Source organism: Tachyglossus aculeatus, chromosome 16, assembly GCF_015852505.1.
Source record: "Tachyglossus aculeatus isolate mTacAcu1 chromosome 16, mTacAcu1.pri, whole genome shotgun sequence".
In the NCBI taxonomy this organism is placed as follows: Eukaryota; Metazoa; Chordata; class Mammalia; order Monotremata; family Tachyglossidae; genus Tachyglossus; species Tachyglossus aculeatus.
In genome coordinates, this window is record NC_052081.1 from 4373813 (window position 1) to 4400854 (window position 27042).

At 46.6% G+C, this 27042-nt stretch overlaps 1 protein-coding gene across 4 annotated transcripts in view; it reads right to left on the minus strand.

Annotated features, from left to right (window-relative positions):
* The window catches only part of ILDR2 (immunoglobulin like domain containing receptor 2), a 67280-nt gene extending 44580 nt beyond the window's left edge, over positions 1-22700 (minus strand). For all 4 annotated transcript variants that reach the window (XM_038758033.1, XM_038758032.1, XM_038758031.1 and 1 more), the window contains exons 1-2: positions 22284-22700; positions 1815-2147 (exon numbers count right to left, since the gene is read on the minus strand). In XM_038758033.1, coding sequence (XP_038613961.1) covers positions 1815-2147; positions 22284-22329 — 379 coding nt within the window. In that variant the 5' untranslated portion in view covers positions 22330-22700. The remainder of the gene's footprint in view (positions 1-1814; positions 2148-22283) is intronic.
* Positions 22701-27042: the final 4342 nt, after the last annotated feature.

A 27042-nucleotide genomic window follows, 5' to 3' on the forward strand; every position in this document is an offset into this window, starting at 1 on the left:
GGGTAGGGACTGTCTCTAGATGTTGCCAACTTGTACTTCCCAAGCGCTTAGTACAGTGCTCTGCACACAGTAAGCGCTCAATAAATACGATTGATGATGATGATGATGGGGAAGCAGTGTGGCTCATTGGAAAGAGCACGGGCCTTGGAGTCAGAGGTCATGGGTTCGAGTCCCGCTCCGCCACATGTCCGCTGTGTGACCTTGGGCAAGTCACTTAACTTCTCTGAGCCTCAGTTCCCTCATCTGTAAAATGGGAATTAAGACTGTGAGCCCCACGTGGGACAACTTGATCACCTTGTATCCCCCCCAGCGCTTAGAACAGTGCTCTGCACATAGTAAGTGCTTAACAAATGCCACTATCATTATTATTATTATTATTATTATTATGATGGGGACTGTATCCAACCTGGTTACCAGGTGTCTTCCCCAGCGCTTAGTGCAGTGCTTGGCACATAGTAAGCGCTTAACAAATACCAAAGGCAGAAGAAAGGGGTCTGTGGAGGACCCCAAATCTCAAGACCTCTGTCTGCAATCCCCCAGGCTGCCATATTTTTCGTTCCCGGTTCTCTTCATCCCCAAAGCCCTCCTAAAACCCCCGTTCCCCAGAGAGCCTTCCCTGATTCAGTCAATGAATCAATCAGTAGGTGATATTTATTGACTGACTGTAAGCTCACTGTGGGCAGGGGATGTATCTGTTTATTGTTCTATGGTTCTCTCCCAAGCACTTAGTATAGTGTTCTGCACACAGTAAGCGCTCAGTAAATATGATTGAATCGATGAATAGAACAATAGAACAGACACATTCCCTGCCCACAGTGAGCTTCCGTTCTAGGGGAGGAGGTGGACATTAACAGAAAGAAATCAATTATGCAGCTTTATTCATTCATTCATTCATTCATTCAATCGTATTTATTGAGCGCTTACTGTCTGCAGAGCACTTTCCTAAGCACTTGGGAGAGTACAATACAACAATAAGCAGACAGAAGCAGCGTGGCCAGTGGATAGAGCACGGGCCTGAGAGTCAGAGGTCATGGGTTCAAATCCCAGCTCTGCCAATTGTCAGCTGTATGACTTTGGGCAAGTCACTTAACTTCTCTGTGCCTCAGTTCCCTCATCTGTAAAATGGGGATGAAGACTGTGAGCCCCACATGGGACAACCTGATCACCTTGTATCCCCCCAGCACTTAGAACAGTGCTTTGCACATAGTAAGCACTTAACAAATACTATTATTATTATTACTATTATTATTAGAAGGACCCAGGTTCTAATCCTGGCTCAGCCACTGGTCTGCTGTGTGGCCTTGGACAAGTCACTTCATTTCCCTCTGCCTCAAATCCCACCTCAGGAAAATGGGGATGAAGACTGTGAGCCCCGTGTGGGAGAAAAGCAGCGTGGCTCAGTGGAAAGAGCACGGGCTCTGGAGTCAGAGGTCATGGGTTCAAATCCCGGCCCTACCAATTGTTAGCTCTGTGACTATGGGCAAGTCACTTAACTTCTCTGTGCCTCAGTTCCCTCATCTGTCAAATGGGGATTAAGACTGTGAGCCCCACGTGGGACCACCTGATCACCCTGTACCCCCCAAGCGCTTAGAACAGTGCTTTGCACATGGTAAGCGCTTGATAAAAACCATCATTATTATTATTATTCTAAGGACAGTGTCCAACCCAATTAGCTCTTATCTCTCCCAGTGCTTAGAACAGTGCTTGACACATAGTAAACGCTCCACCAGGATCATAATTATTTTGATTATTCTATGGATGCAAGTGCTGGGGATTGGGGAGGCCCCAGCCAGGGGCCGAGCCGGGGTCATTACCGTGGACGATGGTGACCTCTCTGCCCTTGTAGAAGTCCCCGACGGTCACGGCGGAGCCCTGCTTGGAGGCCACGACGCGGACGGTGCGCCTGCTGTCCACGCAGTCCACCAAGGGGTCCCACTCCAGGTTCCTCTTGCTCAGGGCCTGGGCGCGGGCGTTGGCCATGCCCAGCGCTTCGCCCGTGCGGTCCTGGCAGTAGGATTTGAACTTCCACTGCACGACGGCGGGCTGGCGCGAGGACGTGGAGAAGCGGCAGCGGAGCTGGGCGGGTTGGAACAGCATGGCCACTTTCTTCTTCTCGGGCACCGAGACCTGAAGGCACTGAACCGCCGCTGAAAGACCGAACCGGGCGAGGTTTCAGTAGCCGATCGATGAATCCACCGCATTCATTTGTTCAGTCGTATTTATTGAGCGCTTACTGTGTGCGGAGCCCTAGACTACTGCTTGGGAGACGACAATGGGACAATAAACGGATTTATTCCCTGCCCACGATGAGCTGACAGTCTAGAGGGGGAGACAAATATGAATGTAAATAAATAAAGGACACATAAATGGTGTGGGGCTGGGACGGGGGGATGAATAAAGGGAGCAAGTCAGGGCGACGCAGAAGGGAGTGGGAAAAGAGGAAAGAAGGGCGCAGTCAGGGAAGGCCTCTTGAAGGAGAATTTTATTAATGTTATTAATCTATTAATAATAATGGTACTTGTTAAGCGCTTATACTATGTGGCAAGCACTGGGAGAGATACAAGTTAACCAGGTTGGGCAGAATCTCTGTCCCACACTGGGCTCCCAGTCTTAATCCCCATTTTTAACGGTTGAGGTTACTGAGGCCCAGAGAAGTGAAGTGACTTGCCCAAAGTCACACAGCTGATAAGGTGGCAGAGCCGGGATTAGAACCCACTACCTCTGGCTCCCAAGCCCAGGCTCTTTCCACTAAGTTACGCTGCTTCTCTAATATATCTAATTTATGAGGCAAGCCCAGATACAAGACGATCAGATCGGACACATGTCTTACCCCACACAGGGCAAGTCACTTAGCTTCTCTGAGCCTCACTTATCTCATTTGTAAAATGGGGATGAAGACTGTGAGCCCCACGTGGGACAACCTGATAACCTTGTATCTACCCCAGCGCTTAGATCAGTGCTTGGTACATAGTAAGCGCTTCGCAGATACCATTATAGTTATGATTAAAATGCAGGGAGAACCAGGAACCTTTCCCCCTTTTTTCTGAAGAGGAAATTAAAGCCCAGAGGGGTTTACTTGGAGACCCACAGCAGACAAGCGGAAGGTCTGGGATTTGAACCCAAACCTCTAGACCCTTTAGCTGTTTCCACGAGATCAGGCTAGATAAATACAGAAGAGTTAAAGGAGGGTGAGAAGGAGTAAGAGTGATAAACCCAAGGGATTAGATAGATGAATAGCAAATCAGTGAAAGCAGCAGAAAAACAGCGTGGCTTAATGGCAAAAGCACAGACCTGGGGAACAGAGGACCTGGGTTCTAAACTCAGCTCCACCACTTGCCTGCTGTGTGACCTTGGGCAAGCCTCTTCACTTCTCTAGGCCTCAGTTTCCTCAGCTGGAAAGTGGGGATTAAGACCGTAAGCCCCACACGGGTCATGGACTGTGTCCAACCTGATTAGCTTGTATGTGCCTCGGTGCTGAGCACATTGCCTGGCACACAGTAAGCGCTTAACAAAGACCATTAAAAGAAAAAAGAAGGATACATCCGTTCTGAGGCAGCTGATAAATCCATGTGAACAGGAAAGGCGGTGCGATTAATCGGCATAATTGCCCGGATTTGACAAGTCACAGTGGCAAGTCAGGAATGTAGAGAATGAGTTTGGGAACCTCCTGGATCCATTAAATATGACTTAAAATATTAATATTTGAGCTTAAAATATGATATTAAATATCACTTAGTAGGACACACATGATTCCACGTTAATTCCATCAGGGCTCCCGCAGTAACTACTACATTTCCAAGGTTCCTCTGAGGTCTAGAAATAGCAGGTTCAGGAAGAGTTTGGATCTTCGTGGATGAATTGCGGGGTGAGTTTGGGACAGTGATGACAAAAAGTAGCGGGGCCTAGTGGGAAGAGCTTGGCCCAGGGAGTCAGAGGGCTTGGGTTCTAATCCTGTGCCCGCCACTTGCCTGCCGTGTGAACTTGGGTGAGTCACTTCACTTCCCTGGTCTTCCGTTCCCTCGTCTGCAAAATGGGGATTCAATATTTGTTCTCCCTCCTATTCCTGTGAGCCCCATATAGGACCTGATGATCTTGTATTTACCCCAGTGCTTAGTACAGGGCTTGGACATAGTAAGTGTTTAACAGATACTGTTATTACTATTATTACATCTGAAATCATTAGAGTGGATATCAAGGGATTCAACTACATGAGTCCTGTTGGAAAGGAGGAAACTGAGGCACAGGGTGGTTAGGCAACCTGTCCAAGGTCACCCAGCAGGCCAAGCTGGGACGAGGACTCGGATCCCTTGACTCCCAGTTCTGTGCTCTTTCCACTGGGCTTCCCTACCTCTCTACTTCCTTTCCCTCTTCATACAAGACTCAAAAGTGCTTTCTCAGAAAGTGCGCTTTCCTTTCTTCCATTTGTTTCAGATGGATCTTCCGTAGAGAGGCCATTATCGTCATCATCTTCATCAAATTAGCGCCTTTCTTCTTAGGAATCTGAAATTCCCGCCTCTAGCCTGGAATTCCCTCCCCGCCCATATACGGCAGATGATCACTCTCCCCACCTTCAAAACCCTCCTAAAATCCCATCTCCTCCAAGAGGTCTTCCCTGACTGAACCCTCATTTCTCCTATTCCCTCTCCCTTCTGGGTCGTCCTGGCATTTGGATTGTTTTGTTAGCTGTGCAGCGTTTATGTACAGACCCGTAATTTCTTTATTTAGACTAATGTCTGTCTCCCCCTCTAGACTGCAAGCTCTGTGTGGGCAGGGAAGGTGTCTTCCAGCTGGGTTCCTCCCCCTCCCAAACTCTTATTATAGTGCCTTGCACAAAGAGAGCAAGCTCTGCCATTTGTCTGCTGTGTGACCTTGGACAAGTCACTTAACTTCTCCTCGCCTCAGTTCTCTCACCTGTAAAATAGGGATTAAGACTGTGAGCCCCACGTGGGACGGGGACTGTCTTCAACATGATTAACTTGCATCTACCCCAGCCCTTAGTATAATGCCTGGCATAAAGTAAGCACTTAAATACCATTAAAATCTAAATAAATACCACTGACTGATAGATTAATTGATTCCCATACAAGTTTACATCCTCACAGCATCTCTCCGAGTCACCAAGATCAGGGCTTAGTGCTTAATACAGTGCTTTGCACCCAGTAAGCGCTCAGTAAATACGATTGAATGAATGAATGAATAAGATTCAGGGCTACCCCTCTTTTTTTTTTTCCATCTGACCTTGCGGTCTCCTGTGATTCAGAACTAAATGCTAAATTTGATGAGAAACCAGACTCTCTCAGTTTTTTAGGAGGAGAGGGTTTCCGAACATTAATTTGAAAGTGAGACATTAAATTAAATCATCTGACGCTGCGGTGAATCTGAGACTTTCTGAGTTGGCAGACAAGGAGAGCGTCTACTCCGAGAATCGATAGAAAGTGATGGATTCAAGAGTCAAAATAACAGCCTCTAGTGAAAACCCAGTGGGTGCAATGCACCGTACTAAGCACTGTGGGGGTCCCTGCCATTCATAAAAATAAGAGGAGAAGCAGTATGGCTTAGCGGAAAGAGCACGGGCTTGGGAGCCAGAAGTCATGGGTTCTAATCCCAGCTCCGCTACTTGTCAGCTGTATGACTTTGGGCAAGTCACTGCACTTCTCTGTGCCTCAGTTACCTCATCTGGAAAATGGGGATTGAGACTGTGAGCCCCACGTGGGACAACCTGAATAGCTTGCATCTACCCTAGTGCTTAGAACGGTGCTTGGCACATAGTAAGTGCTTAACAAATGCCATTATTATTATATAATATATGTGATAATATAATAATAACATAATAATAATAATAATAATTGTGATATCTAAGCCTGGGAGTCAGAGGACCTGGGTTCTAATCCTAAATCCACCATGTGTCCTTGGGTGGGTCAATCAATCGTATTTATTGAGCACTTACTATGTCAGAGCACTGTACTAAGCATGTGGGAGAGTACCATATAACAGAATTAGCAGACACATTCCCTGCCCATAATGAGTTTATAGTCTGGATGTGGGGGGACATAAATGAATATGATGCTTTACACATAGGAAGCGCTTAACAAATATTATTATTATTATTATTATTATTATTATTAATAATAATAACTTAACATCTCTGTGCCTCAGTTACCTCATCTGTAAAATGCGGTTTAAGACTGTGAGCCCCACACAGGCCATGAACTAGACTGTGAGCCCACTGTTGGGTAGGGACTGTCTCTATATGTTGCCAATTTGTACTTCCCAAGCGCTTAGTACAGTGCTCTGCACACAGTAAGCGCTCAATAAATACGATTGATAATGATTAGCTTGGATCTATCCCAGTGCTTAGTTCAGTGTCTGGCACATAGTAGATGCTTAACAAATACCATTTTGAAAAAAGCATTTCCCATGTGTCCAGCACTGTACTAAGCACTGGAGTAGATGCAAGATAAGCAGATTGGACATAGGCCCTGTCCCGCACGGGGCTTGCAGTCTAAGCACCCATTTTACAGATGAGGAAACTGAGGCCCAGAGAAGTAGGGTCATTGAGACTGTAAGCTCTCTGTGGGAGGGAAACATGTCCATGATCTCTGTTGTATTGAACTCCCCAAGTGCTTAGTCCAGTGCTCTGCACACAGTACAACTGCTCCGTTTTTGGTCCCTTTCTATTTGGGTGGGTCTGACTCACCGACGGTTGAGGGAAGAAAACTATAATCTGATGATCCCACCAATGAACTTGGCTTTCCTGTTTTTCATGGTATTTGTTAAGCGCCTTTTATGTGCCAGACATTGTACTAAGCACTGGGGTAGATGCAAGACAATCAGGTTGGATACAGTCCATGACCCACATGGGGCTCACGGTCTTAATCCCCATTTTTTTGCTTAGAACAGCGCTTTGCACATAGTAAGCGCTTAATAAATGCCATCATTATTTTTCCAGTTGAGGTAGCTGAGGCCCAGAAAAGTGAATAGAAATAATAATAATAAATCAATCAATCAGTCGTATTTATTGAGTGCTTACTGTGTGCAGAGCACTGTACTAAGCACTTGGGAAGTACAAGTTGGCAACATATAGAGACAGTCCCTACCCAACAGTGGGCTCACAGTCTAAAACACAGTCTAATGATGCAGTCTATTAGTTAAGCGCTTACTGTGTGCCAGGCACTGTACTAAGCGCTGGGGTAGACACAAATTAACCAGGTTGGACACACTCTATGTCCCGCGTGGGGCTCCCAGTCTTAATCCCCATTTTACAGATGAGGCCAGAGAAGTGAAGTGATTTGCCCAAGGTCGCACAGCAGACAAGTGGGATTAGAACCCATGACCTCTGGCTCCAAAGCCCGGGCTCTTTCCATTGAGCCACGCTGCTTCCCACAGAGTGACTTGCCCACGTCACACAAGTGGCGGAGTGGGATTAGAACCCAGGCCCGTGCTTTCTCCACTAGGCCAGGCTGCTTCCCTACTGTTTCCCTTCTCTCCCCATCTCTCCCCTACACAAACCACATTGCTTTTCCTCCAACAGACCATGATTTCCAAAGTACACACTGAGCCTCAATTTACTTATCAGTTCTCCTGATTTACCAGGGGTAGACATAAGGCGTCTAGTGGTTTATTATTCCCAGGATCAGATCTGGAATTCTTTTTATAGATGGGCATTACATTAGCCTATCTTCCTTTTCACTAGCTCCTTGTAACAGTAAGTTCCTCTGTGAATTCCTTCGGAACTCTTGCGTGGTTGCCAGGGATTTGTTTATATCCAGTTTATCGATTTAGTTGGAAACATCCTATGAGGTCACCATAATTCATTTATTCATTCAGTCAGTCATATTTATTGAGCGCTTACTGTGTGCAGAGCACTGGACTAAGTGCTTGGGAAGTACAGTTCGGCAACATATAGAGATGGCCCTTACCCAACAACGGGCTCACAGTCTGGAAGCGGGAGACAGACAACAAAACAAAACAAGTTGACAGATGTCAAAACCGTCAGAATAAATGGAATTATAGCTATATGCGCATCATTAATAAGATAGAGTAGTAAATATGTACAAGTAAAATAAATAAAGTAATAAATCTGTACAAATATATGCAAGTGCTGTGGGGAGGGGAAGGGGGTAGGGCCGAGGGAGGGAGGGGGGCGATGGGGAGGATCTCTGATCTCAGATGAGATCTCACATGATCTCTGATCTCATACAAGCGCTTAGTACAGTGCTCTGCACATAGTAAGCGCTCAATAAATACGATTGATGATGATGATGATGATATGAGAAGCAGCGTGGCTGAGTGGAAAGAGCATGGGTTTGGCAGTCACAGGACATGGGTTCTAATCCTGCCTCTGCCACTCATCTGATGTGTGACCTTGGGCAAGTCACTCAACTTCTCTGTGCTTCAGTTACCTCATCTGTAAAATGGTGATTAAAAGTGTGAGCCCCACGGGGGACAACCTGATTACCCTGTGACTACCCCAGCGCTTAGAACTGTGCTTGGCACTTAGTAAGCACTTAACAACCAAAAAAATACCATAGTTACAATCCCGGCTTTGCCACTTGTCTGCCACGAGACCTTGGGCGAGCCACTTCATTTCTCTGTGCCTCAGTGACTTCATCTGTAAAATGGGGATAAAGACTGTGAGTCCTATTTAGTCCTATTTTTAGACTGTGAGCCCACTGTTGGGTAGGGACTGTCTCTATATGTTGCCAACTTGTACTTCCCAAGTGCTTAGTACAGTGCCCTGCACACAGTAAGCGCTCAATAAATACGATTGATGGTGATGATGGTGACAAGGACTTTGTCCAACCTGATTATCCTTTTATCAACCCGAGCGCTTAAAACAATCCCCGGCACATAGCAAACGCTTAACAAATACCATAAAAAACTGCTTGTATCTGCTCCCTAGAGCTTAGCACACATTAAGCACTTAATAAACACCATCATTATTATCAAAGTTATTTTTCTGATCTATCCTTACTTACATTGTTATGATGATGATGATGATGACGATGATAATGACTACGCAGTTAGTGATGGCGAGATGAACTTTTTTATGGTATTTGTTAAGCACATACGATGATATAGGACTAAAGAGCAAGAAGATAAAGCAGGATTCAGAGAATGACAAAGTAAAATAATTCAGAGGGTTTCAATCGATCAATCAATGGTATTTATTGAGCACTTACTGTGCGCACAGCACTGTACTAAGCACTTGGGAGAGGACAACAGGACAGAGTTGGTAAACCCATTCCTAGCCCACAACTTGCTCACAGCCTAGAGGAAGAGGCAGATGTGAGCAAAAATAAATAATCAATCAGTTGTATTTATTGGGCAGCTTCTGCATTTAGAGTACTGTACTGAATGCTTTCATTGAGAGAGGGTGGAGAAAAGAGGAACCAGGAGGAGAGAGGAGGCAAGGCTGAGAGGAGGAAAAATCCAATTTTATACTCTTCCATTTGGGCCAATTCCCCTTGAATTCGACTTCGCAAGTAACTGGGCTCAGAGAATAGCATCTGTTCTGTAGGGAGGAGAAGAGGCCAAGATGAAACATTTGGTAGCAAGGATCAACAAGGCTCGCTTCGCCCTATTTATAAAAATGAGGACGGAACTCAACTCCGACTCGGTAGCGCATTTAGAACTGATAATGGGAGATAATGAACACGATCTGTGTCATCTATTTCCCAAAGAAATGCTTTGAGTCCAATCATTCTGTGCGATTTCAGAGTCCTCTGGCTGCTTACGTGAATGGGTGTGACTCAGACTTGTATTTAAACAGCAGGTTAGTCTAAAGGGACCCAGGAAAATAAAAAATAATTGCTTTCGTAGCTAAAGGAACTTTCTCCAGGCAGCTCAGGATGGTATAGAGAAGCAGCATGGCTCAGTGGGAAGAGCACGGGCTTTGGAGTCAGAGGTCACGGGTTCAAATCCCGGCTCTGCCAGTTGTCAGATGTGTGACTTTGGGCAAGTCATTTAACTTTTCTGTGCCTCAGTTACCTCATCTGTAAAATGGGGATGAAGACTGGGTGGGACAACCTGATCACCCTGTAACCTCCCCAGCGCTTAGTACAGTGCTTCACACATAGTAAGCGCTTAATAAATGCCATCATTATTGTTATTATTATAGTCATGACCTCATTTATCCTCTGAGGGGTGGAACAGAACATTCAATATTATTATTGAATATTATTATTATCATTATCTCCTCAGGTGTGGAACTGGACATTCAATATCATATTATCTCCTTTCTATAATAATAATGATGGTAGGCAGTGTGGCTTAGTGGTAAGAGTCAGAGAACGAGGGTTCTAATCCCGCCTCTGCCATTCATCTGCTGTGTGATCTTGGGCAAGCCGCTCAACTTCTCTGTGCCTCAGTTCCCTCATCTGTAAAACGGGGATTAAGACTGTGAGCCCCACGTGGGACAACCTGATTAGCTTGTACCTACCCCTGCGCTTAGAACAGCGCTTGGCACATAGTAAGCGCTTAACGAATACCATAATTATTAAGTGCTTACTATGTGTCATGCACTGTTCTAAGTGCTGGGGTAGATACAAGCTAATCATGTTGGCCACATGCCACGTCTCACATGAGGCTCTCCGTCTTAACCCCCGTTTTGCAGATAATAATAATAATGATGGCATTTGTTAAGTGCTTACTATGTGCAAAGCACTGTTCTAAGCGCTGGAGGGGGATACGAGGTGATCGGGTTGTCCCACGTGGGGCTCACAGTCTTAATCCCCATTATACAGATGAGGGAACTGAGGCCCAGAGAAGCAAAGAGATTTGCCCAAGGTCACACAGCAGACAAGCATGGGAGCCGGCATTAGAACTGTGAGCCCACTGTTGGGTAGGGACTGTCTCTATATGTTGCCAATTTGTACTTCCCAAGCGCTTAGTACAGTGCTCTGCACATAGTAAACGCTCAATAAATACGATTGATGATTAGAACGGTAATGGGCACGTGGCAAGCGCTCAGTAAATACGATTGATGGATTACTGCATATAGAGCACCGTACTAAGTGGCCAAGGGGGTACAATCCAACAGGGTGGGTAGACATGTTGCTTGCCACCAGAGAGCTCACAGTCTAGAGGGGAAGAACGACAATAAGATAAATTATGGATATGGACACAAACGCTGCGGGGCTGAGGGTGGGGTGAATAGCAAGCGCCTGAGCAGCGTGGTTCAGTGGAAAGAGCACGGGCTTTGGAGTCAGAGGTCGTGGGTTCAAATTACGGCTTGGCCAACGGTCAGCTGTGTGACTTTGCGCAAGTCACTTCACTTCTCTCGGCCTCAGTTCCCTCATCTGTAAAATGGGGATTAAAACTGGGAGTCCCCCGTGGGACAACCTGATAACCTTGTAACCTCCCCAGCGCTTAGAACAGTGCTTTGCACATAGTAAGCGCTTAACAAACCCTATTATTATTATTATTATTATTGTAACCTCCCCAGCACTTAGAACAGTGCTTTGCACATAGTAAGTGCTTAACAAATGCCATCATTATTATTATTATCCAAATGCACAGGAAACTTGCTTCACACCTGCTCTTCTCCCCACAGCTCTGCATTCTATTCCTGCCGAGTCTTACCTCCCCTCTTTTAGACTGTAAGCCTGTTGTGGGCAGGGATTGTCTCTCTTTACTGCTGAATTGTACTTTCCAAGCGCTTAGTACAGTGCTCTGCACACAGTAAGCGCTCAATAAATACGACTGAATGAATGAATTGCATGAGTGGATTATCACACATTCTTCACACTCCCCAAGCCTTCTTTTTCTCAGTCTCGGATATATCTGGTGTGGTTTTTTTTTTTTATTTTAGTTTTTATCTTGAGCAATAAGTCCTTCACAGTGTCTAGAAGAAGTGTGATTTCTCATCTGGGAGTGTGCAATCAGGAATCTCATTATCTATTTATTTATCAACTGTCTTTAGTCAGATCTGGGGTTGGTGAATTGTTGTATTGTGGTTAGAGAAGCAGCGTGGCTCAGTGGAAAGAGCCCGGGCTTGAGAGTCAGAGGTTGTGGGTTCTAATCCCGGCTCCTCCACTTGTCAGCTGCGTGACTTTGGGCAAGTTACTTAACTTCTCTGTGCCTCAGTTACCTCATCTGGAAAATGGGGATTAAGACTGTGAGCCCCCCGTGGGACAACCTGATCACCTTGTATCTACCCTACAGTGCTTAGAACAGTACTTTGCACATAGTAAGCACTTAACAAAAAACATTATCATTATTATTATTACTCTCCCAAAAGCTTAGTACAGTGCTCTGCATACTGTAAGCACTCAATAAATATTATTGATTGAATGAATTGGCAGCAGGCCAATAGACATCCACCTGAAGTGAAACTACCATCGAAAGTGGTTGGTCCTAGTGATTTGCTTGTATCTACCCCAGCGCTTTGTACAGTGTCTGGCACATAGTAAGTGCTTAACAAATGCCACAATTATTATTATTATTATTATTATTATTATTATTATTATTGTTATTATTATTATTATTATGTGCTGACTTTGTTTCAAGCACTCTTCTATGTTGCCAATACAAGTTAATCAATTTGGAAACATGTTCCCGTCCCACATGGGGCTCACAGGCTCAGCAGGAGGGAGAGCAGGTAACGAACCTCCATTTTACAGATGAGGAAACTGAGGCCCAGAGAAGTGAAGTAATTTGCCCAAGGCCACACAGCAGGTGAGTGGCAGAGCTGGGATTAGAAACCTGGTCTTCTGATGTGCCAGGCCCGGGCTCTTTCCACTAGGCCATGCTACTTCCCAGGCTGATACCCCGATAACGGGCAGTTTCTTGAGCTGCACGGGGTTCTTTGAGGACTCAGGGCAGCAGCCTCTAAAACCACACTGAACTGATTATAGCCCTTTCATGTTTTCAAAAGGTTTTCCCCGGTCCCTTCCAGAGGAGGTGAGAGTCAGACCTGTCCTCTCAAGCCTGGATGGGAAGGGACTGGATCTCTGCAGGAAAGCAGATCTGTTCCTGTCCTCTTCCTTCATTTCCAAAGACTTAGAGGTGAAATCAGGATGCAAAGGAGAGGAATGAGTTCCAGATCTTCCCCGAGCCCCTGGAGAATCCACCCATCCATCTGTCCTCCCTCCCTCCCTCCCTTCCTTTCTCCCGCCTTCCTCCCTTTTAGCACATAGTGTTTGGCACATAGTAAGCACTTAACAAATACCACAATTATTATTATTACACATCTCTAAAACCACGCTGAACTGTTTATAGCCCTTTCATATTTTTAAAGGGTTTTCCCCAGTCCCTTCCAGAGGCGGCGAGAGTCAGACCTGTCCCCTCAAGCCCGATTTAAAGGAGGCACAGAGAGAGAGAGAGAGACTCTGTTGCGCTACTATATATCTGAAACATCCTCAGTACACTGTTTTGCACACCATAAGCACTCAATAAATACGACGGACTGAATGAATGAATGAATGAATCCTCACTGCTCAGCCCCAGGTCCAAGAAAACAAGATGAGGCTGAGATAGTTCATCATTATGATTATTAGCAGTATTAATAATTGTGGTATTTGTGAAGTGCTTACTATGTATCAAGCACTTTTCTAAGCACTGGAGTAGATACAAGGTGATCATGTGAGATCTCTGTCCCACATGAGGTCCACATTAGGAAGGAGGATGCACCTGTATATCAATCAATTAATCAATCGTATTTACTGAGTGCTTACTGTGTGCAGAGCACTGCTAAGCGCTTGGGAAGTACAAGTTGGCAACATATAGAGACAGTCCCTACCCAAAAGTGGGCTCACAGTCTAAAAATATATGTATATATGTTTTTACGTATTTATTACTCTATTTATTTATTTTACTTGTACATATCTATTCTATTTATTTTATTTTGTTAATATGCTTTGTTTTGTTCTCTGTCTCCCCCTTCTAGACTGTGAGCCCACTGTTGGGTAGGGACCGTCTCTATATGTTGCCGACTTGTGCTTTCCCAGCGCTTAGTACAGTGCTCTGCACACAGTAAGTGCTCAATAAATATGATTGATTGAGGATGGGGATTGAATCCCCACTTAACAGATGAGGAAACTGAGGCCCAGAGAAATGAAGTGACTTGTCCAAGGTCACCCAACGGGCCACAGCCAGGATTAAATCCCAGGTCCCCTGACGCTCAGGCCCTTGCTTTTTTCACTACCAATTCTTTTAGAACACACTCTCCAAAGTGCTCACACATTAAGTGCTCAACAAATACGACTGATTGACGAATTGATTGATCTAGCCTCAGTGCTTCTCCAAGACCACCGGGGTCTGTATTCCCCGAAACAGACCCGCTGGAGGCAACGCTAAGCCCTCCGGCAGTCGCAGGAAACCTGTTGCTAGAAGAGCAGCTGCAAGCGTTTAGAAAAAGAGGCGGGAGCGGGGAAGGAAATAAACCAAACGGATGGAGAACCAACCGGAAGCCAGACAGTTACCCGAAGAAATCACGGGGCTCGACACCCGTCAGAGAGAAATCCCGACCCTGCCACCGAAGGGCGGAGGAATTAGGGGCAGACGCCGACTGAAAGAATCAGGGTAGAGCTGGCTTGGACTCTCGCGGCCCAGCTCAAGGAGAGAGGTGGGGAGAAATTGGATTTTCTGTCGCATTTCTTCAATCCGCCCTGACTGCCTCTCAGCCCTCTCGAGCCTGGTTTCATCGATCGGTCTGTGCTGAGGTTCCTTATTCTCCTCTCTCGGCTTCCCTGCTAGAATCAGAGTCTGAATTGAAGCCCCGGCCACCCCCCGGCCCGCCACCATCAGTCAGGACCCCCACGACTTCTCCCACACACAACCCGGCCTCAGTTCTGTCCACTCGACTTTCTCCAGTCCTTGGGGATGTTTCTGGCTCCATGTGGAGACAAGCCAGGGGCAGGGACACAGGAGTTGGGGTAGAGGGGCGGAGGAGACAGGGCCGGGGTGAGGGGGTGGGCAGACAAGGATGGATGAGGGGCTTGAACCCACGTGGATAAGCAACGTGGCATAGAGGATAGAACCCGGGCCTTGGAATCAGGTGGACCTGAGTTCTAACCCCGGCTCTTCCACTTGTCTGCTGGGTGACCTTGGACAAGTCCTTTCACTTCTCTGGGCCTCAGTTCCCTCACCTGTAAAATGGGGGTTCCCCAAGTGGGACAGGAACTGTGTCCAACCTAGCTTGTATCTACGCCGGAGCTTAGAACATTGCTTGACACCTACTAAGCACTTAAATACCATCGTTATTATTATTATTTTTATTATTGACCCTGAGAGATCTGCCGGCTTTCCGACCTGGAATGCCCCAGACACATCGATCAGTGGAGGCAGGTCCGCTCCTGGCCTGGGGCTAATAATAATAATCATAATAGTATCTATTAGCAACCTGATCACCTTGTAACCTCCCCAGCGCTTAGAACAGTGCTTTGCACATAGTAAGCACTTAATAAATGCCATCGTTATTATTATTATTATTAAGTGCTACGTGCCAGGCACTTTACTAAGCGCTGAGGAGGATGCAAGCAAACGGGTTGGACAGTCACTTGTCCCACATGGGGCTCACAGTCTCAGTCCTCATTTTAACGATGAGGTAACTGAGGTCCAGAGAAGTGAAGTGATTTGCCCAAGGTCACATAGCAGACAAGTGGCAGAGCTGGATTAGAACCCAGGACCTTCTGATTCCCAGGCCTGTGGTCCGTCTACTATGCCTTGCTGTTATTGTTCTATTGTACTCTCCCAAGCGCAGTGCTTTGCATACAGTAAGCACCCGATAGATAGGATCGACTGTGAGCCCACTGTTGGGTAGGGACTGTCTCTATGTGTTGCCAACTTGTATTTCCCAAGCGCTTAGTCCAGTGCTCTGCACACAGTAAGCGCTCAATAAATACGATTGATGATGATGACTGACCGATTGTTGCCTGTTTCCCAGCAGCCTCGGGATTTACTGACCATGGACTATATCACCAACTTAATCCATCCCCCTCCTTCCGTCCCCATCCTTTCCTCCACAAAGTCTTCAAATGCCCCCTTGGGCTGCAGCCAATCCTCTTCTGTATATCTCCCCCAAATACAGCCCAACTTTACCTTCTTTTTTTTTAACGGTATTTGTTAGGCGCTTACTATGTGTCCGGCATTCTACTAAGCTCCGGGGCAGATACAAGATAATCAGGTTGGACACAGTCCCACATGGGGCTCACAGTCTTACCCCCATTTTACAGATGAGGGACTAGAGGCACAGGAAAGTTAAGTGACTTGCCCAGGGTCACACAGCAGGCAAGGGGCGTATAACTTCCATCCACACTGAACTTCATTCAATCATATTTATTGAGCGCTTACTGTGTGCCGAGCACTGGACTAAGCGCTTGGGAAGTCCAAGTTGGCAACATCTAGAGATGGTCCCTACCCAACAGTGGGCTCACAGTCTAGAAGGGGGAGACAGAGAACAAAACAAAACGTATTAACAAAATAAAATAAATATGTACAAATAAAATAGAGTAATAAATATGTACAAACATATATACATATATACAGGACTTTAGCTGGGCTGAGTCTGAGCCTCGGGAAAGGGCTGAACGGAGAAGCGATGTGTTCTAGTGGTTAGAGCACAGGCCTAGAAGTCAAAGGAACTGGGTTCTAAATAAGGTCTGCTGTGAGACCCTGGGCAAGTCACTTCACTCCTCTGTGCCTCAGTTCCCTCATCTGTAAAATGGGGATTAAGATTGTAAGCCCTTTGTGGGACAGGGACTATGTCCATCCTGATTATTTTGTATCTACCCCAGCGCTTAGAACAGTGCCTGGCACCCAGTAAGTGCTTAACAAATGCTATTGAAAACATAAAAAAAAAGACCCCTACTGGGATGGCTCCGGATGGTTTCGAATGGCTTCGAGACACCCCCAACAAAAAAAATAAAATAACTGTGGTATTTATTAAGCCCTTACTATATGCCAAGTCCAGAGGTAGATATAAAATTAGAGAGTCCCTGTCTCACAGGGGGTTCCCACTCTAAGTAGAAATCAATCAATCAGTCAATCGATCAGTGGTATTTATTGAAAGTAAACCTCTAGGCTATAAGCTCCTGTGGGCAGGTAACCAATTCTGCTATATTGTCCTCTCCCAAGCCCTTAGTACAGTGCTCTGCACATAGTAAAGCGCTCAACCAGTACCAGCGACTGATTCCAGAGCACTGCACTAAGCCTTTGAGAGAGTTCACTACAACCCAAGGAGAAGCGGTATTAAATCCCCATTTTACACATGAGGAAACTGAGGCCCGGAGAACAGAAGTGAGTTGCCCAAGGTTACCCAACGGGCAACAGCAGGGCAGGGATTAGAACCTAATATATGTTGCCAACTTGTACATATGTTGCCAACTTGTACTTCCCAAGCGCTTAGTACAGTGCTCTGCACACAGTAAGCGCTCAATAAATACGATTGAATGAATGAATGAATGAACCCACATCTTCTGATTCCCAGGCCCCGGGGTCCTTTCATGTGGTTTAGCGTCTTTTAGACTGTGAGCCCACTGTTGGGTAGGGACTGTCTCTATATGTTGCCAACTTGTACTTCCCAAGTGCTTAGTACAGTGCTCTGCACACAGTTAGCGCTCAATAAATACGAATGAATGAATGAACCCACATCTTCTGATTCCCAGGGGTCCTTTCACGTGGTTTAGCGTCTTTTAGACTGTATTTTAGACAGTATTGATGATGATGATTTAGCGGAAAGAGCCCGGGCTTGGGAGTCAGAGGTCGTGGGTTCTAATCTTGCTCCATCACTTGTCAGCTGTGTGACTATGGGCAAGTCACTTCTCTGTGCCTCAGTTACCTCACCTGTAAAATGGGGATGAAGACTGTGAGCCCCACTTGGGACAACCTGATTACCTCGTATCTACCCCAGCGGTTAGAACAGTGCCTGGCACATAGTAAGCGCTTCACAAATACCATCGTTATTATTATGATGATTTCCACTAGTCTGCACGGCTTCCGTCTGAAGGACACGGGGGTGAAGAGGAGAAGGCTGGTGGGGGTTGGGGGTGGGGGGGAGGTGGCGTCTAGCTGAGAAAGCTTGGAAAGAGAGTCATCGGCTAGATGATTCATAGTCAAACGGGGGGGAGGCAAGAAAAAGACACTAAAAGGAGAGGTTGGCTATGCTAATGAAACTGAATGCTAAATGCAGGTCGGAACAAAAGAGACAAGTGCTAAGGCCCCTCGATTTGAAAAACCTCTTGGAAGCTGATGCAATCCTAAGCTTTAAGGAATTTGACTCCCCCTTTCCATCTCTCCTCTGTCTCTCGTCTCTCTGTCTCTTCCTCACTCATTTTTCTTCCCTCCCCACTTCTTTTTTTTATGGTGTTTGTTAAGCTCTTACTACGTGCCAGGCCTGTTTTCCCCCCTCAAGTGATGGGGCTGTTTGGGGATTTTAATTTGTTCCGATTGGATTTCACCTTCCTCGGTCCCCTCCAATCAATCAGTCAATCATATTTATTGAGCGCTTACTATGTGCAGAGCACTGTACTGAGCGCTTGGGAAGTACAAATTGGCAACATATAGAGACGGTCCCTACCCGACATTGGGCTCACGGTCTAAAAGGGGGAGACAGAGGAAAAAAAACAAAAAACCAAACATGCTAACAAAATAAAATAAATAGAATAGATATGTACAAGTAAAATAAATAAATAAATAAATAGAGTAATAAATATGTACAAACTTGTAATAAATATGTACAAACATATATACATATATACAGGTGCTGTGGGGAACGTCCAACCCTTGGACGTTCCCAGGGGTTCTGAGGGACAGTCCTATCAGTCAATCAATCGTATTTATTGAGCGCTTACTGTGTGCAGAGCACTGGACTAAGCGCTTGGGAAGTACAAGTTGGCAACATATAGAGACAGTCCCTACCCAACAGACCTATCCCCCTCCCTGCCCTCCTCCGCCCCCCTGGAGCCCCCAATTCCTGTTTCCCACGGTTCTCTCTCCTCCATTCTGGCGTATTGGTGAGCCTCTTGAGCTCTCCAGAACAATAATAATAATAATTGTAGTATTGTAGCAACAGAAGCAGCGTGGCTCAGTGGAAAGCGCCCGGGCTGGGGAGCCAGAGGTCATGGGTTCTAATCTCGGCTCTGCCACTTGTCAGCTGTGGGACCTTGGGCAAAATGGGGGTGAAGACTGCGAGCCCCACGTGCGATAATCTGATTACCTTATATCTACCCCAGTGCTTAGAACAGTGCTTGGCACATAGTAAGCACTTAACAAACACCAACATTATTATTATTATAGTATTTGTTAAGCGCTTACTATGTGCCACGCACTGTACTAGCGCTTAGAACAGTGTCCAGCGTTTAGAACACTGCCCAGCGCTTAGAACAGTGTTTTGCACATAGTAAGCGCTTAATAAATGCCATTATTATTATTATTATTGTTATTACTAAGCGCCCGGGTGGATACAAGCAAATTGGGTTGGACCCATTCCCTGTTCCAGGTGGGGCGGACAGGCTCAATCATCATTTTACAGATGAGAGAACTGAGGCCCAGAGAAGTGAAGTGACTTACCCAAGGTCACATGGCAGACAAGAGGAGGAGCGGAGAACCACTCTGGTCCCTCTCTCCTCCTCCGGCTCACCCCCTCCCTCCAATCCATGTCCTCATTTGAACTCGACTCAACTGTAGCCCAATCCTCCTCAGTCCTCTGCACCAGTCTGTTCCATCCCCTGTCATTCCTCCTCACGGCCTAGTGGGTAGAGCCCAGGGCTGGGAGTCAGAAGGACCTGGGTTCTAGGCCCGGCTCTGCCTCTTGTCTGCTGTGTGACCTTGGGCAAGTCGCTTCCCTTCTCTGGGCCTCAGTTACCTCATCTGGAAAATGGGGATTACGACTGGGAGTCCCATGTGGGACACGGATTGTGGCCAACCTGATCACCTTGTATCTTCTCCAGCGCTTAGAACAGTGCCTGGCACATAGTAAGTGCTTAACAAATAACATAACCCTGCCAAAAAAAAACAGGTGGGGAAGCAAGCATCTAAGGCAGCCCTAGGCTGTGGCCCTTCCCAATGACCCAACACTTTTCTGGGCCACCAGCAATCACTGCTACTTGTTAATGGTATTTGTTAAGCGCTTACTATGTGCCAGGCACTGTACTAAGCACTGGGGTAGATACAGGCTAATTAGGTCAGACACAATTCCTGCCCCATATGGGGCTCAAAGGCTAAGTTGGATGGAGGACAGGTTTAGAAACCCCATTTTAATAATAATAATAATAATAATAATGGCATTTATTAAGCACTTACTATGTGCAAAGCACTGTTCTAAGCGCTGGGGAGGTTACAAGGTTGTCCCATGGGGGGGCTCACAGTCTTAATCCCCATTTTACAGATGAGGTCACTGAGGCACAGAGAAGTGAAGTGACTTGCCCAAAGTCACACAGCTGACAAGTGGCGGAGCCGGGATTTGAACGCGTAACCTCTGACTCCAAAGCCCGTGCCTTTTTCCACTGAGCCACGCTGCTTCTCTCATTTTACAGATTAGGAAACTGAGGCCCAGAGAAGTGAAGTGATTTGCCCGATGTCATACAGCAGACCAGCGGCAGGGCCGGGATTGGAACCCAGGTCACCTGAGTCACAGGCCCGTGCTCTATCCACTAGGCCAAGCTGCTCCTTTTTGTGTTTTTTATGGTATTTGTTAAGAGCTTATTATATACCAGGGACTGTTCTAAGCGCTGGGGTAGATACAACCTAATTCAATACAAGATATTCAGGTCAGACATAGTCCCTGTCCCACTTGGAGTTCCCAGTCTACGTAGGAAGAAGTTCAGTTATTGAATCCCTATTTTACAAATGTGGAAACTGAGGCACAGTAAGACTAAATGACTTGCCCAAGCTAATGGAGGAGATGAGTGGCAGAGACTGGATTAGAACCCAGGTCCTCTGACCTCCAGGCCCTTTCTCTTTCCACAAGGCTATGCTGCTCTAATAATAATAATAATAATAATAATAATTGTGATATTTTTAAGCACTCGCTACCTGCCAAGCAATGTATTGAACCCTGGGGTAAATACAAGTACAATCAATGGTGTTTATTGAGTGCTTACTTTGTGCAGAGCACTGTGTGACCTCGGGAAAGTCACTTGACTTCTCTGGGCCTCAGTTTCCCCATCTGTAAAATGGGGATTCAATCCCTGCTCTCTCCTAAGACTATGAACCCCACACGGGTCAGGGACTACTACTAATACTAATGATGGGATTTGTTAAGTGCTTACTATGTGCCAAGCACTGTTCTAAGCACCAGGGTAGTTACAAGGTAAGCAGGTTGTCCCACGTGGGGCTCACAGGCTTCATCCCCATTTTGCAGATGAGGTAACTGAGGCACAGTTATCTGTTGTTTGACCTGATGATATTGCATCTACCCCAGTATTTAGAACTGTGCTAGACGCAAAGTAAGCGCTTAAAAGTGAGGAGCCCCAGGAAGCAGAATGACCTAGTGGATAGATCCCGGGCCTGAGAGTCAGAAGGACCTGGGTTCTAATCCTGGCTCCACCACTTGTGCTCTGTGACCTTCACTCCTCTGAGCCTCAGTTACTTCATCTATAAAATGGGGATTAAGACTGTGAGCCCCATGTGGGTCACGGCCTGTGACCAACCCGACTGGCTTGTACCCACCCCAGCGCTTAGTACAGAGCCTGCCACATAGTAAGTGCTTAACAAATACCAGAATTATTATTATTATGGTTATTCTGAAGTCCTCCGCAGGCGGTGGGGGAGTGTGAAAGAGGGGATGAGGATTTATGATGGGCCTGTTGTCAATCAATCAGTCGTTATTTATTGAGCATTTATTGCGTCTCCCCTATGCCCAAGGCACTGAGCACACTGGAGATTTCAGCCTCCAAGTGCCTCAGACGAGCAAATCCACGGACTTCCAGGTCGGAAAACAAACGGAGCGTTGCTCAGCTTTGAGCCTCCTCCTTCCACCTCCCCCGTGGCCCCCCGAACTCAAACCTTAGCCCCCCAGTAAGGCAAAGGGGGCTGGGGAACCAACCCCCCCGCGCTGCCAACTCCTATGAAAGGCTGAGAAAGAGGTCCTCGCAGGATGGGAAGAGGGGGAGAGATGACAGTGGAGAAGGAAGGTGAAGGAGAGACGCTTATTGGAAAGAAAATCCCTCCGTCTGCCCTGGCTCACGGCCCAGCCCCCTCCCTCCTTAGAACCACTATTCCAAGAAGTTTCCAACACCGAAAGAGGGGGCGACGGGTGGGTGAGCAGGAGGCAGCCCCCCACCTCCGCCGCCGTTATATATTCTCGAAAAAGTGATTCGTCCTTGCGAAAGGCGAGCGCTTACCTGTTAACCAGAGGAGAGACATCCACCCTGGCAGGATCTGATCCATCTTCCCCGATTTCCCATCCGGGAGAGAGCCGGGGAAAGTGTGTGCGTATGGTGGTCGTGGTGGAGGGGGGGGTTGAAGTGACACACAAAAAAATAATGAAATAAGACGAAGAGTCGAAGGTCTCGATGGACCGCGGGCACGGTAGGGTCTTCTTGGTCACCGTCGGCTCGGTTCAGATGTTGTCTTGGGGGGACGTTGAGCCAGGCCAAACTGGGGGAGCGATCACCCAACTGGGGAGAGGAGAGGGGTTGGTTGGACCGATATCCATCTTTCCTGATCCCAGCCTGCGCTGGCCTCCCAAGCCGGTCAGCCAGAACGGGTTCTAACGTGTTGATAGAGCGAGCTGCATCACTGCAGACAATAAGCCAAGGAAAATTAAAGCTCAGGGTTTAGTCTCTCTGGCTCCACTCCTCCCCCTTCCCCTTCTCCGCCTCCCCCCCACCACCACCCCCATTCTCCACATCCCTCCCCCCCCCGCCCCCTAAACTCCCGGAGTTTCTAAATCCATGGACGTTGCACACGAGCCGAGAGGAGTTGGGCGTTGAGCAACAAAGTTCACCCGGAGAGAGGTTGGCAGGGCCGATTAAGTAACGGGAGGCAGGCGCTAAATGAGAATTTTTTTTGTGTGCATTTGTGAAACTACCCCTGGAGAGAAGGGAGGTGTGGGCGGGAAGGTGAAGGGGGCTGGAAGTTTATAAGAGGGGGCCCGGAGGAGAAGCAAACCAGAAAATGCGTCGACCTTGGCTCGGACCTTAAATCAACACTCAGGCCGTGAGCCCCATGGGGGACGGGGACTGTGTCCAACCTGATAAATTTGTATCTATCCCAGTGCTTAGAACGGTGCTTGGCACGTAGGAAACACTTAACAAATACCATTATGAAAAAAACAATAACAAACTTGACCGTTTGGACTTTCAGTTCTGGGACTTTTTTTTTCTTTTTCAATTAAAAAAAGACACGCTTCATTTGGAGTTTTTAAGAGCTTGGAAACGGGAAAAGGAATTAGAGATTGCCCCCACCCCCCAGGATTGAGAAAGATGGATTCAGCCACAGTCCTTTTTTTTTTTTTTAATGCAACTGGGGAGAGAAAGATGAGGCGTCCGAGCACACCCTAAACTGGAATGGAGACGAAGAATGCTGGGTGGAGGGAGTGTTGGGGGGAGATTACAAAATGAAGATCGGAGAAAATCTTTAGGTTCTTGTCTTCTCCAGAGTCCCCCTCACTCCCACCTCTGCATTTCCACTCTCACAACCCCTGGACCACTATTATTATTATTCTTATATTCCTTGAGCACTTATTCTGTGCCAAGCACCATTCTTCGCACTGCGATAGATCCAAGTTAATCCGGTGGACACAATCCCTGTCCCTCAGAGTCTAAGTAGTGGGGAACTCTCAACTTACATGTCTATTACTTCTAGACTGTAAGCTCCTTGTGGGCAGGGAATGTGTCTCTCAACCCTGTTGCCTTGTACTCTCCTGAGCACTCTCCCTCCCCCTCTCTCCTCTCCCCCTCGTCCCCCTCTCCATCCCCCCATCTTACCTCCTTCCCTTCCCCACAGCACCTATATCTATGTATATGTTTATACATATTTATTACTCTATTTATTTATTTTACTTGTACATATCTATTCTATTTATTTTATTTTGTTAATATGTTTTGTTCTCTGTCTCCCCCTTCTAGGCTGTGAGCACACTGTTGGGTAGGGACTGTCTCTATATGTTGCCAATTTATACTTCCCAAGCACTTAGTACAGTGCTCTGCACACAGTAAGCGCTCAATAAATATGATTGATTGATTGATTGAGCATGTAGTACAGTGCTCTGCACCCAGATCCCGACCCAGAAAGTGCTCAGTAACAATAATAATGGTATCATTATTGCTAATAATATTATTGCTATAATGCTAAGCTCTAGGGTGGATACAAGCAAATCAGGTTGGACACGATCCCTGTCCCATAGGGGGCTCACAGTCTCAAACCCCATTTTGCAGATGAGGGAACTGAGGCACAGAGAAGTGAAGTGACTTGCCCAAGGTCACACGGCAGACAAGTGGCGGAGGCGGGATTAGAACCCATGACCTTCTGACTCCCAGGCCTGTGATTGATTGGTTGAGATTGATACCACTTAAGCACCCCGTCCTCCGCATAGTCACTTCTTCCTTCCTCACGCTGTTCATTTACTTTGTGTCTGTCTCTGCTGCTAGAATTTTAGAAGGCAGAGATCACCTACACTAACTCTATCGTGCTCTCCCAAGTGTTCAGCTCAGGGCTCTGCACACAGAAGATTGTCAGCTCCTTGCGAACAGGAGTTGTGTCTTCTAGCTCTCTTGTTCTAATCCCCACTCTGTCACATCCTTGCTGTGTGACCTTGGGCAAGTCATTTAACTTCTCTGTACCTCAGTGTCTTCATTGAAAATGGGGATTCAGTACCTGTTCTCCTTCCCGCTTAGACTATGAGCCCCTTGAGGGACAGAGACTGTGTTCAATCTGACTATCTTGTATGTACCCCAGGGCTTAGTACAGCAGTTACCACATAGTAAGCATTTGAGAAATAGCACAATTCTCCTCCTCCTCCTCTTCTTCCTCTTCCTCCTCCTCCTCTTCTTCCTCTTCCTCCTCCTCCTCCTCCTTCTTTTCCTCTTCTTCTTCTTCTTCTTCTTCTTCTTTTCTTCTCCTCCTCCTCCTCCTCCTCCTCCTCTTCCTCCTCCTCCTCCTTCTTCTTCTTCTTCTTCTTCTTCTTCTTCTTCTTCTTCTTCTTCTTCTTCTTCTTCTTCTTCTTCTTCTTCTTCTTCTTCTTCTTCTTCTTTTCTTCTTCTTCTTCTTCTTCTTCTCCTCCTCCTTCTCCTCCTCCTCCTCCTTCTCCTTCTTCTCCTTCTCCTTCTCCTCCTCCTCCTTCTCCTTCTCCTTCTCCTTCTTCTTCTTCTCCTTCTTCTTCTCCTTCTCCTTCTTCTTCTTCTTCTCCTTCTTCCAATCCCTAAACTCATGGGAACCTGCAGAGCACTGGACTGAGAACTCGGGAACATATGTTAGACATAACAGACACCATCACTGCTCTCAAGGAGCTTACAGTCTACTGTGTGCAGAACACTCAGCCTTGCCCTTGGAAGAACACAATAAAACTAACAGACAGGATCCCGACCCTCAAGAAACTTGCATCCTAGAACAGGAGACGGAAACGAAAATAAATTACAGATAAGAGGAAATGTTAGAGTAGCTACGATTCATCCACAACAGGTCAACTTTTATCTCAGGCCAGAGAGGGGGACCTCTTCGGGTGATCAGGACAGCTCCGGTGGTATTTCCAGCAGCTCTTGGATTAAAAAAACAAACAAACTGGGGCTGGGAAGGATGGGAGCAGAACAGGAGAAGCCGTGTGGCTTAGTGGAAAGAACGTGGGCCTGGGAACCAGGGGACCTGGGTTCTAATTCTGACCCCACCACTTGTCTGCTGTGTGACCTTAAGTAAGTCTCTGGACCTCAGTTGCCTCATCTGTAAAATGGGGACTACTCCTTCCTGCTTAGACTGTGAGCCCCGTGTGGGTCATGGACTGTATCCAACCTGATAATCTTGTATGTACCCCAGGGTTTTTTTTCAATGGCATTTGTTAAGCACTGACTATGTGCCAGGCACTTTATTAAGTGCTGGGGTAGATACAAGACAGTGTGGTTGGACACAGCCCATGTCCAACCATGAGGCTCACAGCCTTAATCCTCATTTTACAGATGCTTAGTACAGTGAGTGGCACTTAGAAAGTGTTTAACAAGTACCATAATTATTATTTTGGGGGTGGGGGGTAGGTGAAAATGCTCCCAAGGCAAAAATCTGGGCATTAGAAATCTAAATCAGGAAGTGGAGAAAGGAAAAGAGAAACAGCAGACAGAGACATACTGGTAACTGGTGGCAACCGCACTGTTGTAAAAATAATACAGCGGAAACCTCGTTATGGCAACCCCCACACTCAAAGCACCTACGCGCGCACACACACACTCACACACACATATGTATATATCTGTAATTTATTTATTCATATTAATGTCTGTTTCCCCCTTTAGACTGTGAGTTTGTTGTGGGCAGGGAATGGGTCTGTTTATTGTTATATTGTATTCTCCCACAGTAAGCACTCAGTAAATACAATTGAGTGAATGAATATATATATATATATATATATATATATATATATATATATATATTTATATATACAGGTCTTCTTCTGAAACACCTAGTCACTCTTTACGCCCAATTTTGAAGCTTCAGTAATCCATGTAGCTAGACATTCATGGGTTCCTTACATTTCCCCTACCTGTCAATCATGTTGTCTCTTCCCTCCTGCTCAAATCCAAGCCCGCCCCCGGATCTTTGCGGGAAAAATGGGTAGAGCCCAGGCCTGGGCGCCAGAAAGACCTGGGTTCTAATCCCGGCTCTGCCACTTGTCTGCGGAGTGACCTTGGGCCAGTCACTTCGTTTCTCTGGGCCTCGGTTACCTCATCTGGAAAATGGGGTGAGTCCCAAGTGGGACAGGGACTGTGTCCAAGCTGATGCTCTTGTATCTACCCCAGAGGTTAGGACAGTGCCTGGGGCGCTTAACAAATACCAATTAACAGAAAATAAAAATGATCTAGTTTAATCCCAGTTCGTGGCAGGAGTTAGAACGAAGGGCCATAAGGTCTGTCTGGGGGTTTCTGACGCTTCCAGGAAGGACAGGGATTCAACGCG